At 41.7% G+C, this 15,898-nt stretch overlaps 1 protein-coding gene across 2 annotated transcripts in view; it reads left to right on the forward strand.

Annotated features, from left to right (window-relative positions):
* Positions 1-1,511: 1,511 nt before the first annotated feature.
* gpt (glutamic--pyruvic transaminase) overlaps positions 1,512-15,898 on the forward strand; it is a 16,619-nt gene continuing 2,232 nt past the window's right edge. Inside the window, exons 1-9 of one of the 2 annotated variants that reach the window (XM_050074498.1) lie at positions 1,512-1,666; positions 2,223-2,409; positions 9,487-9,576; positions 9,782-9,890; positions 10,056-10,189; positions 12,008-12,251; positions 12,745-12,824; positions 12,911-13,047; positions 13,191-13,365. In XM_050074498.1, coding sequence (XP_049930455.1) covers positions 2,272-2,409; positions 9,487-9,576; positions 9,782-9,890; positions 10,056-10,189; positions 12,008-12,251; positions 12,745-12,824; positions 12,911-13,047; positions 13,191-13,365 — 1,107 coding nt within the window. In that variant the 5' untranslated portion in view covers positions 1,512-1,666; positions 2,223-2,271. Of the gene's footprint in view, positions 1,667-1,727; positions 2,410-9,486; positions 9,577-9,781; positions 9,891-10,055; positions 10,190-12,007; positions 12,252-12,744; positions 12,825-12,910; positions 13,048-13,190; positions 13,366-15,898 lie in introns of those variants that run through there. The other variant, XM_050074497.1, reaches the window with a different exon arrangement.

A 15,898-nucleotide genomic window follows, 5' to 3' on the forward strand; every position in this document is an offset into this window, starting at 1 on the left:
CATTCAAAGTTTGACATTTCAATCGGTTGCTATAGCGCCCCCCTTTGGCCAATTGATGTAATATTGCTTCATTGGCATCCTCCCATGACCCTCTACCACTGTGCCAAATTTCACATGGATTGACCAAGTCAGTGAGGAGAAAAACGTGGAACAGACACACAGAGTTTTCGTCATTAAATAGTAAGATAAGATAAGATTGATTAAGTGAACAAAACAATCATAAATATTACAAACAACAAAAGGACATAACTATAGAAATAACAGACAGGACTGCAAATGTAATTTCACTGTCACAAATATATGTTAGAATCTACAATCTGTGAAGTTATAACTTCAAAGCTAAACTACACACATCACAAAGTACCAAAAGCAGATCTCTCCGTGTTGATCGTTTCTGGCAAACTCAGTCAGTGGTGTTTGGTCTCCAAGGTAATGGATATAAAAACAAGAGGGTCAAAGTTCAGGGTGTAATGTAATGAGAAGGTATTATGTCCCAGTTGTGTGCATACTGCATGCAACAGTACGTACCGGAAAAAGTATGTGATTTGGACACGCCCATTGGCTCTAGATGGGGTCGACCCCATTTTGGCGTCGACCACTGCAGTTCACCTACACACTTGGTAAAAGGGAGAAGTTTCAGTTGTGCAAACTTACTACTCGATGTCACTGAATCTTACACAATGGACCTTAAACAACTGTGCAACTACAAGTGAGCAAAACATAGCCTAGTTCAGTGGTCATTATAATGTAAACTCTTTGCCAATGAATGCTTGTAACATTTTTATGTTTTTTTTCATATCACATTTTATTGATAGCTATGGGCACAGACAGTCGACACTAAAGAGTATATAGGTGCATTCATAAGAAAAAAATGTGAAGTATGTGTCAGGAATTTGCTCTGTAACTCATACTTATGCAAAAACTACTGCATCCTGTGAATATACTATCTGTATTCAGCACCACATAATGCTATAATAATAGTGGCAGTGACTATTGACAAAACACACCCACCATTGAATGAATGAATACTTCCAGTCATGATAATTGCAGGGTTTTGGGTTGTTTACAGCTGCACTGATGATTTCAGGAAACAAACTGCGGTCCCATTTTAACTGGAAGTCACACTGAGGGTCGCTTACATCCCACTGGTTTCTAATAACAGACGCTCTGCTCTCCATGCACATGTTGGGTACATAAGTTCCTGTCAGAGACCAGGACATGATGCTGCAGTTTCACACAGGACCACCCCAGGAGCAGGATTTTTTCCTTAAGTAGAATGAATTATTCTATTTCTATGGATTTTTCATGGAGGCCATATTGTGTAGTTCTGAGATGTGATTACAGCATTTTCTCATGATCACTATTGTGCAAGTTAAAGCAGACTGTGTCAAAGGAATTTGCATTTCACTCCCTCAACAAAGAGGACACTGGAGTCGGCTGCAGTCTATATAGGAGGAGCATTCATAATTATTTTGTAGCCCTCCAAGTCTCCACCCAAACCACATGGAGCACTCAGAACAAAAGCCGAGGCGCGGGGCAGTGAGCCCGGGACAAAGTTGGAGGCTGCACCGGTCCGCTGGCTGATCTCCCTCTGAGCCACGTCTGTTTGTCCAAAACTGTTTCGGCTCGGTAACCGGAGAACCGACCCTGATTGACAGCCCCACGGGTGCGTAAGATAACGGAGTAGAGGGGGTGGGATAACGGTTGACATGAAGCCACACAAAGGGGAGGGATACGCGCTCTAGTTGTGGTGTTGCCATGTGTGCAGGCGGGGACCATAGCCCAAAACTCTTACAGTGAGAAGCGTAGTGAGTGCATGTGGATGCAGCCAGGCTCTCTGGGATCTTTATCATTTTTTGTCCAAGCTCTCTACTTGTACTCTGACCCCAGAGAGGTCCAAAGGTCTGAGCGCATTCGTCATTTTTAGGAGCGCGGCGCTGGAGCCTCTTGTACAACTTTAATTTCACTCCTCCCGAGTGAAGCAACCGCCGTGGCGCAAGTCGCTGTGCGCCGCAGAGGCTCTAAAAGTTACTCAGCTTGCTCAGAGAAAGATCGAGTAACATGTCAGCCACATGGATGCTGTCACCCAGAAGCGTAAGGCTTTTAAGCCGAGGTCGAAACGAGTTGTTTGCCGGTAGTAGCGGTGGAGCGCAGCGGCCCGGCGGGGGTCCCAGGGTCCGCTCACTCACCTCTCCCCCTCTGTCGTCCTCCTCTCCCGGCAGAGTCTTATCCAGTCTGAGTGCGACGCGGCGTGGGCTCCCCAAAGAGAAGATGTCCGAGAATGGAGTGTCGTCCCGGGCCAAGGTGCTGACCATCGACACCATGAACCCCACGGTGAAGAAGGTGGAGTATGCTGTGAGGGGCCCCATCGTGCAGCGGGCTGTGGAGCTGGAGAAAGAGCTCTCTGAGGTTTGTAGTCTGATCTTAGTGTTTATACCATATGTGGACTATACTGTGTGTCTGCCGTCACACTATGGGAAATGCACCTTGTTATAACATCACCCTGTTATAGTCCCTCTCTCATGGATAGACTGTGGCAGAAAGCTGTGTACCTTTTTGTGCACTAACATAAATCAGATTGAAAGCTATTTTACTGTATTTGACACAGAGGACTTGAAACTTATCACTACATATCACTCTATCAGTCAGGAGCTGCCACAATCACCTGTTTATATCCACCTGAATCTCTTGCAACTGTAAACCTAAGTTGGTTTTAAAAGAAAATCCCACTGATCACTTGGCAGATTTGATTCACTCCACAGGGGCCCTGTATGCTAATTTACTGCTGATAAACAGTTGGGACATAATTGCACATCAGCAGGATCCCACTCCTGATTATATTCTCACTATTACCATCTAAACATTATTCCAAAAGGAAACTGTGTTATCACCTGCTGTGCTGCTCACACACCCTCTTATCAAAGTCCATCAGTTAGTCAGTACTTCCTGAGGACGCTCATCATGTCAGAAAATCTGTGCACCAGTATGATGTTAATGTCTAACCTGTTTTTAAACCCTATTTGTAAACCACAACTGCTAATGGAAAGATCCTCAAGGAGAGGTCAAACTCCATAGTCTAAAGCAGTTTTCCTTTTTGTGTCTCACGTCTGACCTCGTAGTGATGCAGATGTCTGTTGCCACACTTCACCTCTCACAGTCCCGAATGTTTTTATTGCAGAAACTCTCAATTGTTTTTCAGCCCTTACGAGATCGATAGATAACGTACCAATGACACCCTCGTGTGTGTCCCTTTGCCAGTTTTTTACACTTCTGTAGTCTTAGTTATGTGAAAGAGCAACAAAAGTGGAATGCCTTAGAAAGATATTAGGCATGTATTAAAATACCAGCACGCCTCGTCACAGAATACCCATAACACAATGCAAGTTGCATCAATTTAATTAGCTGCAAGTGACATTGAGCCTTAACAAAATATCAAAGTCAAAGCTCAAAATAAAGTGAAACACTGCATAGTGCGCAGAAATCTCCTCTCTCAAATGATATATAATGATAAAATCTGGATGTGAAAACTTTTCAAGGGCTCCCTGCAGTGTGCCACAGTCCTCACCCTGAGAACAATGCACTGTTGACGCTTTTATTTAAAGGGCAAGTTTGATTTTTTTTAACCTGGACCCTATTTTACCACATTTTTGTATCTTAGTGACTAAGGCCCTGTTTAGACGACAACGGTTTCTCTAAAAACGGAAAAGTCTGTCCTTTGCGTTTTAAAAAACGTCTGCGTTTATATGACAACGTTATTGAAACGATCCCCGTTCACACGGAGCCGCAAAATCTACTGGAAACGCTGTAGTATGCACGCCAGGCCAATGGGTGGCAGTGTAAATTTGCAAAGCAAAACTGAAGCGCCTTCTTCTACAGCACGGTGATTACAAACCAAAACAAAGAAGATACAATGGCGAAAGCATGCACAGATAACTTTGTCTGGACGGACAGCAAGGTGGAGTTGCTACAGTAACAGATCCACACTTTGCTGGGGAAGCGTTGATAAATTCAACAGGGTGAGCAGCACAAACAGAGCTCGGCATTGTTGTTGTGACGGTCGACTTTCTCGCGCATGCCTAGTGACTGGAACCGTAATGCGCATGTTTCCGTTTGCAAGTTTACATGACAACGGAGACGCTGCCGTTTCCAAAAAAAATGCACTCTGGAACCCGTTTTCAAAACGTTGCGTTTTCAGGCACCCAAATCGCTGCTGTCATGTAAACGATCGGCCAAAACGCAACTAAAGTTTACTGTTTTCAGTTGAAATCGTTGTCGTATAAACGGGACCTAATAGGAACAACAATTTTTGAAAGTATTGAGGAGACCGCTGCGGACAGCAATGGTGGAACAGGCTGCTGCAGTGTAATCACTTGGGGCACGTTCACACAGTCAATTTACATCCACTTAAAGTGCTTGTTTTGCCACTGACAGGCTCATATTGTCACACAACTTATAGAAAAGAACCCTACAGAGATAAAACTTTTTGTTTAACTAAATTGTGATTTATGTTGATGAAGTTTCTGTTTGTTAAAGTGAAATCTGGTGGGTTTGGCAGTACGAGTTTTGGGCCTGTTTTTGGTTAAACAAATAGGATCGTAAGGTCTGACTGTGGGGATACTTTCCATAAATCCATAAAAGACAGGTGAGTTAATAATATGAACATGTCAGGGGCAAAAACAAACACTTTTAGCAGATGTAAATTGACAGTGCCAATTGACCGGAGTGGATACTCTGCAGCCTGTAATCGCAGCAGCCGTGTGCAGTGGTCTCACACATTGTCAAAGGTTGGTGTTTCCATTAGTCATGTAGACACAGAAACATGGGAAAAAGGGTCCAGGTTAAAAAATACCAGACAGCCAGGAAGGACGCGTGGACTGTTACCTTTGTGGTGAATGGTTTGCTGAGAAGTTTAGAAATCAGGGATATCTCTTTTAGGTTTTCAGCTCTTGAGTCCAGCTCTTGTATAAAATAATTGCTGCTTTTTTTAAAGGGCCGTTTTCCATCTTATTAGCATTATAAATACAGCCCATTGGTGCATCTCTCTCTCTTTTTTTAAAGCTGTATCTGATCCCGTCCTCTCACACAGTTTATGGTGATGTGGCAACCAGCTGTTAGTGTACTGAGTGCAGTCTGGTGTGAAAACTGTCCTCTCTTGAGTGCTTTGCTCAGGAAGGGACGAGTATTGCGAACAGGTTCTTGCTCAGGTGAAAGGGCCAGCTGGGACTGTAATGACAGTGGTGACCTTTTTAACCAGATGGTTCACTGGCACTAAAGATTTTATGTTCTGTTTGCTCTGACCAATGCTTACCCTCAGCTGATGCGGGATCATTTTTTTTTTCCCAACTGGGCAAGAGTTTTATCGGGCGTTATTGAATTGATATGTAGATGTTAAAAAAGCAGAGGAAATTGTGGTTGGATTCAGCCGGTGAAACCCAGTTCATATACTGAGGGATAGGAGTATTTTCAGCAGAGGATAAGATAATTACTGTAACTCTTACAACTACAAATGATCGTTTTATTCATCACATTTCCATCTAGGACAGAGAAAGCGCTGCAATTTCTTTGTTTACTGACGGCAGACTGTCCTGCAGCCACTCTTCTCAATAGTACAGCACCCAGCCAGAAGACAAAAATGTACCCCAAGTAGTTACTTCCAGTCCTCCCATCTTAAAACTGTTGTTCCTTTGTCAGAAGCACATTCCCCCTCATTTTACGAGCTCCACTCCCGCGGTCTGGATCGTGTTGCATTTCTTTGGAAAACAGGTCACCATGGTATTCTCACTTTCATCCACGAATTAAAACACACACACACACACACACACACACACACACACACACACACACACGACTGCACACTGTGATACTGTTCTCCGGTTTCCGACGCACCTTGTTTTTTGGAGCTATCTTTGCTTTTCATTCGTGGTACAAATGCATCCTTGTTCCTGTTGTTTTCCCCAAATACTGGAGCTGCGGTAGTTGTTAGAGTTTCCAAACAGGGACCAGAAACAAAACGGACTTTGAGCCAATTTACTGTACCAGTTAACAAGTGCTCAAATAAAGGCTTCACATGCAGTTATGACATTGTGGTCTTTGTTTGTCCTAATGAGCAGCTAGCTGATAGTGAATGGGGACATTTAGACCGAGTCGCTGTGAGGACAGACTGGAGACGCACAATGATAGTTGTTGTCACAGTCTTTCCACATATTGTGCAAGAATGAAAACCCATGTGCGAACCTCTGAAACTGTTTTCCATTGTAAAATCTTTATTTTTGTATTTCACATGCAGTGATCTGAATATTTAAAAGAAGAAATGACACAGTCACATTCTGCAAAGTGTATTTTCTTATCTTAGTTTTGTTTCCTTGTGCGTTTAATAGCCTGAGCCACAGCGTTATCAACAAGGGCTTTAACCGTTGTACGTCATTAATGAAATGCTTTCTCTGTAAAGCCTTGGGAGTAAAAAGAAATAGTGTCTGAGCTTTACATCAAGAGCGCAGTCTGAGCTCCTACATTGTGTGCTGGGCTGTTTTATCAGCGATGGAGGACAAAAAGCACCGGCCTTTTCGAGTTGGTTCTCAGGAGCAGAGGTCAGTGTGATTCTAAAAGATCCCCCTCATCAATGGGCGGTACTTTTGACCCTGGGGTGTTATTCAGCCGGTGTATTGTCATTGGTCCAGACTGGGAGACGCCTCTAATGTGTGACCAATGAGAGAGCCGGAGTATTAAGCCTCCTGAAATCTGAACTGGATTGGGCAAATCAAACAAACAGACTGTTTTGATTTTAGCAGCTTGTCAGTATGGAGCTCCTTTTCTGCAGTGTCACGCTGTCCTGAACATCTGGTGTTACCAGCATGTGTATGTGCTTGTGTTAGTGCACGTGGCTGCCTGCGTTGCTGTTTACCCTCCGTCAGTGGTCTCAGCTGCTCAAGAGATCATTTTTCAGACATGTTATATAATTGGCCGGGAGGACAGTAAATTAATACCTTTAATAAATGATCCTCATTATATCTGACGTTGCTGACTGCTGCTTTGCTGTCATACATCCTGTTCTCTCTCAGGCTACACTAAGGAGGTTAAAATCCTTTTGTGTAATGCATGTCACTGTGTTTATGTGTCAGAAGGTTAATGGTATCAGGGTGATAAGGTAGTTTGCACAGGTTGGAACTGTGCGTATGTTTGCACAAACTATCTGCATGAAGTCTGCTGCAAATTGTTTTTACCAAACGATCTCTGTTTGGTAAACAACACTCATGTAGAATAGATGTATTGTCTTGTCATTAACTGTCAGTAATCAATCGTGCTTCACTTTATGGAGTCAGTGAGCATCATATGTTGGCTCTCCTGAATAATCATGATAATGAGTAAGGTATTTCTGGGGCACACTTTCATGCATGCACACAAACAAACAATTCTTGGGCCCCAAAGATTTTTCCCCATACACTTTGACTGGGAGAGAAAGGTCTGTAAATCAGTAGATACATTTTTCACAACGGCGAAATGACTCGTCTGATCCATTTGGTCTAATGACATTTCAAAAGTTTAGAAGAGCTGCATGATTAAATTATTTTATTCCCATTCAAGTTAGCTAAACTGGAAGTCAACAGCTCAGCCAGCGGAAGTCGGCTGCTCGGCCCATTTTAGTGTCTCTGCTGTGCTTACTCAGTGGGCCCCACAATGCGGACGATCCGGGCAATTTCATACTGCAGAAATCAAGCATTTTTGTTTTCATGTGCCGATGAGGAATGAACACGGCCCTGCCTCCAATGCTGTATCCATGTCTCTTTAAAACACATTTTGTGTATCCTAGAGGCCTGATAAACTCGTTGTATGCATTGTCTTCCCTTTGTAACATTTGTAAAGACTTTTTTCTGGAGGAATTTTAAATCTGCTTTGTGTACGTCATGGATATATAAAGAGAAGTGGATACAGTGTTGGAGGCAGGGCCCCACTCATTTCTATGACAGTTGCTCAGTCGCGCATGAAGCCAAAAACTTCTCAGGTATGAAATTACCTGGATCTTGTGCATCGTTGGGCCCATAGAGCAAGCACACTCGAGACCAGCTGAGCTGCTCACTTCCTGTTTAGCGTTCTAAGACTTTTAAAATGTGATGATCTGTTCTTTGCTTTTCTTCTGTTGTTTTTGGATAAATATCTTTGTACTTTTACTTTTTAAAATAATATTTTCAAATGCACAAATGGAAACCTGACACATTTTTGGAACTGCAGCTGCACTATAATTTCAGCATCTGTTCATAAAAAAAAAAAAAAGTTATCAGGCCAAATAGATCAAATCAACACTTTCACAATGTAAGTGTATAGGAAAAAGTATTTTTGGGTCCAATGGCATCACTTGATGACCTGGAAGTTGTAATTCTGCGGTTTGGCCACAAAGTCAAATTGGCTTTAAAGCCTAGTGCTGTCTCTGAGGGCTTGCATGGGCGAGGGCTCTGAGTCCTCTTGCTCCTTGCCTTTGTTGCTGCATTGTTATGTACACCTGGGCTTCTGCATTCTTGTGCACGGAATTCTAGTCAAACGGGGACTCACTCATAAAACAGTATAATTTTTTAAATCACATTTTAAAATGTTTTTATAAAGTACTGACTAAATCAAATGAGAATGTACCTAAAAAAGAAAAGTTAACATTTGAAATATGCTGTAATGTATAGGGGTGATAGCCTGGCCGATTATCGGGGCCGATATCTTGAATTTTTAGGGTTATCGGTATCGGTGATTTTTCTCCACCAATATGCCAATATACAGTTTTGTTTTGCCCCTGGCATGCTTCTCACTGTCTGCACATACCACTCTAGGCTCTTAAAAGCAAACTCAAGACCTACCTTTTTAGCCTGGCTTTTAATTGAGCTCTCCTTTATTTTATTTTATTTTATTATACTTATTATTTATTGTTTTGCATTTTATTTTTTAAATTTTGTATTCATGATTATTGTGTATTTATTCATTTATTTTATTAATCGGTTTTTATTTAGCTGGCATATTCTTCAACTTCACGACTGTTAATTCTGTGTCAACTATGATTTCTACAGCAGACATATATCGGTTTCAAATATCGGCTATTGGTATCAGCTCTGAAAAAAAACATATCGGTCTGCCAAAATGTAATCCTGTAAGACAAACATGTGGGACATGGTACAGAAGAGATCTTATTTGGATTTGAGCTTTGTTTCTTTCTACACCTCAGTGCAGGAAAGTCAGTCCAGCCAACAGCCAATCTTTCCCTCAGCAGCTGCTGCGCTCTCAGCCCCTTGTGGTGTGAATGTTTATGGAAAACTTAGGCATGTGCTTGATACTGAGTGTGGGCTCAGTGTCAAGGTTGTTTAGGGGCAGTGTGTGTTCTCAGCCAACCACAGGGAATCATAATGACTTTATGTCTTGTGTACAAAGTGAATACATTCTCTCATCGTTCACACTTTTTTCCTCTTCTTCAGATGAGTAATAATTTCTGTATGTTGTGTTTATGTCCTGCAGGGAATGAAGAAGCCCTTTGCTGAAGTCATCAAGGCCAACATTGGTGACGCCCATGCCATGGGCCAGCAGCCAATCACTTTCTTCCGACAGGTCTGCTCCTAATCCGTTCCCCCAACCTCTCATCTAAATTTAGCACCTCCCCTCTGACTTGTGTGTGTCTATGAAAGTGATTTATTCCTCTTTAACTAAGTTGGTGTCAATCATTTTCCTCCTGTCGTGTGCAGTAATCTGCACATGGTTTTGCATAATGTCCCTTTTATCCACCTTTTATCCTCACACCTCTCTTTGTTTCAAGGTCTTGGCGCTGTGCTCCTACCCTGAACTGCTGAATGACAACACATTCCCAGAGGATGCTAAAAGTAGAGCACGCCGCATTCTGCAGTCCTGTGGAGGGAACAGTATAGGTGTGTTGGTTTTCAAGCACAATAAGCTTTGTGTAACCCGAGCTGCTAATTACCACCTCTCTCTTCATACGTCTGTGAAATGATGCTTTCTGGTGGAGCTTTGTTGTCTCAAGGCATTTAAGTCGTCATAGCAGTTTGTATTGTCTCCACATAAATCTCCCTCAGGTTCCTACAGTGCCAGTCAAGGCATAGACTGTGTGCGCGAGGATGTGGCCCGCTACGTTGAGCGAAGAGATGGCGGTGTGCCCTGCAACCCAGACAACATTTACCTCACCACAGGGGCCAGCGACGGCATTGTGGTACAAAACACGTCACATCTGTTCAACTGACTTTGTGTCTCCGTTGTACTTTTAATCACGCATGTTTGTAAGTTAAAAATTACCTGATGTATTGATCATTTTGAGGGGACTTTGACCACAACATTTAAGTGACGAAACACTATTTTGGAGTGAACCCTTCATCACTGGGTTCAGTCTTTTCACGTCACTTCATGTGAGCTGTAATGAGCAGAAAAACAAATAGCAATTATTCATGATCAAGTAGATAAAACAGTGCTGAAATTAGATCATTGACGTCCAAATATTTTGGCTCATGACCCTTTAAAAGTCAGGTATTCAGCATGTCTGCAGGTCCTTAAGTAGTTTTACAGTTTCTTAGATTCAGCTTCATAAATATGGAACCTAAAAAGTCATTGAATAGTCTCAAATTTGAATTTGTGAGGTCTTAACCCTTTGAAACCTGAGCAAATTGGCTTGATTTCTTTAAAAAATATGGGAAGAAGGCAATGAAAATTGGCTTGATTTCTTTAAAAAATATGGGAAGAAGGCAATGAACAATGAAATAAGAAATTATATATAGATATATTAGATAAAAATTATCAAGAAAAAGTGAAAATAAAAACAAGAAAATTTGTAAAAAAAAAAAAAATAATAATAAAAATAATAAAATAAAATAAATAAATAAAATAAAAAAAAGAAGTTGAAGAAGAAAAAAAAGAAAATCTGTTTTTTAAAAAAACACAAAAACAAAAAATAAAGTTAAAAACATGACCTGGAAATGGTGCTTAAAAATTCTAAGAATTCTGTAACATAATTAAAATGTAATACTAATATTAATTTTTATCAATATAGGTGTTTTTTTTCCTTTTTTCCCTGTTTTTTTTGTTTGTTTGTTTTTAAATAATTTTCTTTTTTTTAGTTGCAGTTTTCTGGGACATTTATCACCAAGTTGCTCAATGCCTTTTTCTCTTTGTTTTTGAAAAACATCTCCCCAGTTTGCTCAGGATTCAGAGGTTTAAATAGTAATGAAAGGTGTCTGAAAGCAGCACAAGAAAAGTGATATCGCTCCAGGTTTCAAAGGGTTAATCGGCACAAATATTTTATCTAATTTATTTTTTCCATCTTTTAATATATTTTGTCAGAATGAGTCGAGCTTTTCTGCGTTAAAGTGCACATTTCTGATGTTAAGTCTTTAAACTCATCACTGACCCCCTGACGTTTTTTTTACTTTATACTTGCACTCAACTTTTGGCAAAATATAGATGAACCTAACTTGCTCTAGCAGCCATATTCTTACATAAGACCTACTTCTGCTCAGGATCACATTTATATTTCTTCCCTCCATACTTACCTGCAATGCTTGAATACAATGATTTGTTCAAAAATCAATCTTAAATTTGGTTAAAGTTACCTTTAAAATGTCTTCAAATGCATTAAATGTAAGTGTGTGATACCAATAGACACCCTGGGTATTACATACTCACAACTTCTTTACTTTGTTACAGAACGATGCCTGCTTTTCGTAGCGTTTCATTTCAAATCAGTTCTAAAAGAGTTCAACAAAAATTTGAGATTTTCCCTTTAACCAACTGAACTGGAAACTGATTGCATGATGTGTTCTATAAAAAGAGAGCTCACGTGATGCTGTGAGGTCAGTTTCATGCAGAAAACACAGACGCAGAGCATCAAACTGAAATTCAGAGCAGTAAAACTACATTTATTTCCTCTGTATGCCTCTAAAGTGGCGTGCAGACAAAGCTACAGTGCACATATAATCCTTAAATGTGAACACTGTTACACTGACATATCTCTCTTGACCGCCCTATCCTGCACTCTTAGACCATGCTGAAGCTGCTGGTGTGTGGTGAGGGTGCGACCCTTACAGGCGTCATGATCTCCATACCTCAGTATCCGCTATACTCGGCTGCGCTGGCCGAACTGGGCGCCGTGCAGATCAACTATTACCTTAAGGAGGAAAAGTGCTGGAGTCTGGACATCAGCGAGCTGCAGCGTGCTTTGGATGAGGCCCGGCGCCACTGCAACCCCCGAGCCCTGTGCATCATCAACCCTGGAAACCCCACTGGTAAAGTTTCTTTTATTTATCGTACTAATGAAATCCTGTCAAATGAGGTTCTGAAACCATCAAAGGTCCAGAGACACTTACACACAAAGCACCCGGGATGTGTTGGGAAGCCAAAAGAATAGTTCCTAAGGAAAAGGGACGGGCGTCAGGTACAGCAGAAAGTTATTACATCATCAACAGCTGACGGTGGCGTAACACATTTACAGCCCTGTTTATTTTTTCTCTTTTTGGTTATGTTATGTGGCAAATCAGTCCTCAGCAATTATTTAACAACTGGAAGTAAAAGATTGAGAACCCTGCTCTAAACCGTTCAGCCAACCGGACCCAGGAGTAAAGTTACTTCAGATTAGATCCTCTCTGTATGAGATTGTTTCCTCACACACACTATTCCCTGCTGACCGAGGAGCCACTAGATGGCAGCAGACAGACATAACTGCCTGCTAAACCTCCACTTCAAACCTTTCTCCTTAATGAGCCTCCCTCTTGTTCACAGGTCAGGTTCAGAGCAGACAGTGCATTGAGGACGTAATCCGATTTGCAGCAAAGGAGCGTCTCTTCCTCATGGCTGATGAGGTACGTTCTCTCTGCATCGTTCTCCAAATCTACCTGCTTTATTTTTTGGATTCTGTGACATCTTTCATTCTCCCCTCATCCCCCAGGTGTACCAGGATAATGTGTACGCTGATGGTTGCCAGTTCCACTCTTTTAAGAAGGTTTTGTTTGAGATGGGGCCAGAGTACTCGAATACAGTGGAACTGGCATCTTTCCACTCCACCTCCAAATGCTACATGGGAGAGTAAGTCGTTTTACTATAATGCTGGGGATAAATCCATCAGACCTTGTTCGAATAATCAGCTCTTTGTGTTTCCTGTAACTCTATTTTACTTCATTTCTTGCCAAATGTTGATGTCACATCCTGATATTTTCTCTCCCTCTCAGGTGTGGTTTCCGCGGAGGCTACATGGAGATCATCAACATGGACGAGGAGGTGAAGGCCCAGCTGACCAAGCTGGTGTCTGTCCGTCTGTGTCCTCCTGTTCCTGGACAGGCTCTGATGGACCTGGTGGTCAACCCGCCGTTGCCCGGGGAACCCTCGTATGATAAGTTTATGAAGGTACAGACTCTCACAACCTTTTTTTTTATTTGCATTAGGGGCGGGACAAGTAGTATTAACAAAACAGGGGGTGACTTTTCAGAACTGGTGATTTCTCTGAAGTGTAAATGTAATATTCACGACTGTTGTGTATGGCTGGGCAGTATATCCCTATCACACTGATGTTGTGATGTAAGACTCGATACCCTCTTTGATTTGGGGTATATTAAAGCAACACAATGGAGGATTGTGCTTTTTACCTCACGGGTCCCCCTACAGACGAAAAACGGTATTGTCTGTTACAACTGTCGCAGAAAAATTTTGCGCGTGCATTTGTTGACAAGCCAACGATACCGGTGAACTTCCTGAAACTGGCCGTGTAATGCGTGATCGTAATCGTGTCTTCAGAACAGGTAAAGTAGCCTTATAGCATTCTGTACATACATGATGAGGCCGATTGCTTTATTTAGTTATTCATTTTCGAAACTCAGAGATGAGTTGCTCTCTGCATGTCAGGGCTGACCTCCTCCTCACAGCACGCACGCACACACACACACACAGACTCAACAGAGTGAAGTCAGACAACAGCAGAGAGGCCGCGGTGCAGATGAAAGGAATATAACTTCAAGATCACTCTAGTTGACGACAACTACGCTTGTTACTGTGACTGCGATAAAACCTCTGCCAGCCAAGCCAATACTTCATCAATACATGTGATCAGCATGTAGAAAGCCATATTTCAATCTTCTCTGTCCACAGTCTCTCATTCACCGCTATTATGATTTACAATCATGGTCGACACAAGCACATCGCGCTAAAGACAAACTAAATGAAAGCTGTCTGTGTGTAGGCTAACACTTGATCTGAACATGTACCTGAGGCAGCCGACCTGCAGACAGAGAGTCTCCTCAGTAGAGGGTAGCAGCAGTAGCAGCGCCAGGTCACCATCAGTCGGGCGTCACTCCTCCTCTTTCAGCTCTTGCCAGCGTGTGAGAGCCGGGCCAGTATCAATCCTTGTTCGAGCTCTTGTTTTATCGTTTTCTTTTCTTTGTCTCCTCGGACAACACCTTCACCTTCTTCCTTTTCTCTGTCGCTTCAGCCATGACAACCACGTCTAACTTCGTTCACCTCGGTTCGGCTACGCTACTCTAAAGAGAGGAGGGGGATATGACGTATGCTGTGAAGCAGCCAAATTTTGTAGTCTTTATTGTGTCTGGGTTCCTACCCGAACCCTGAAACTGCATAGTGCCAGTGCAAGTGAAACAGACGCCCTCAAGCAATGACGGAGGTGTCATCCAACCTATTGTGAGATGATGTACCATCACAAGGATCTTGGATATATATTTTGGGGGCTCAAAAACTCCATTGTGTTGCTTTAATACTGGAAGTTTTTTCCTTTTCTTGGTTTTAAAGCTACAGTTGGTAACATTTACAAAAATAGCTTTTTGTCATGTTTGCTAAACTGTCACTAAATTCACACAGTTGCACACAAGACAGATAGTATGGGAAAAAAATCATGTTCCTCCTCCTTGTAGTGCTTCTGACGGCATTTGCTAGAAACTAGCAGGGCTGTTGGAAAACAACCACTCAGAGCTGAAGAATCTCTAACGCAGCTGTCAATCATGTTGGCCGCTGCTTGTGAACTGCAGTCAAACTGTCAGGCGAGGCAGCGCTGATCAAATATGAATCAAGATTCTGTTACTGCGTTGTCTATTTCTGGCTTCAAATGTTTGCACAAACAGATTTTAGTTTCTGTTTAGCTTTAAAATGAGAAAGTTTGTGACCTGGCCGGGGCTGAGCTCTCGTCTTGTCTGTTTGTGAAAGTGTTTGAGGCAAGAAATAAACAATACTGTACACAGAGAAAATTATGCACATTTACAGTAAACTGCTTTTTGTAGCAATGTGTTACATGTACTGTAAAACCTGGTTAACTGTGATCCCAAGTTCATTTCTGTCACCTGGCAGGTCATTTGCAAATATAGCAGACATCACAATAATACCATGTCATTGTCCAAATTTGTGGAATATACATTTATACATGTCTGACAGATTTTAATATTTGAATGGCCCATTTTGCATCATGCAATTGCTCAAACAATGACAGACAGTGTGGAAGTTGTGAAGAGCCAAGTGTACTTGCTCTTTTGTGCACATGTGCCAAAACACGTGCAGTTTGCTTGAATGAATAAGAAATTTAAAATCTGAACAACAAATTAATTGTTCAGAGATTTGAACTTATTGTTTTGGAAAAAAAATAATTCTCATTTAAGTATTGAGCCAAGGCAAATGAGAAAAACCCTAAATACTGCTTTAGGATTTACAAAGATAAATACCTGTGGCTAAGATTTTCTCCAGACCTTGCTGACCATACTCAAGATTGCTACAAGAGATACGTTATATTAGTATCCTCAATGCCTATGTGCAGTTTCACATAGATTGACCACGTCAGTGAGTAGAAAAACGTGGGACAGACAGAATGACACACTGACAGTTTCCGTGATTATGTACAGCATACCATACCATGACTTAGTCATACCAAAAATTAGAAACAACA

This window comes from Epinephelus moara, chromosome 21 (assembly GCF_006386435.1).
Source record: "Epinephelus moara isolate mb chromosome 21, YSFRI_EMoa_1.0, whole genome shotgun sequence".
Taxonomy (NCBI): Eukaryota; Metazoa; Chordata; class Actinopteri; order Perciformes; family Serranidae; genus Epinephelus; species Epinephelus moara.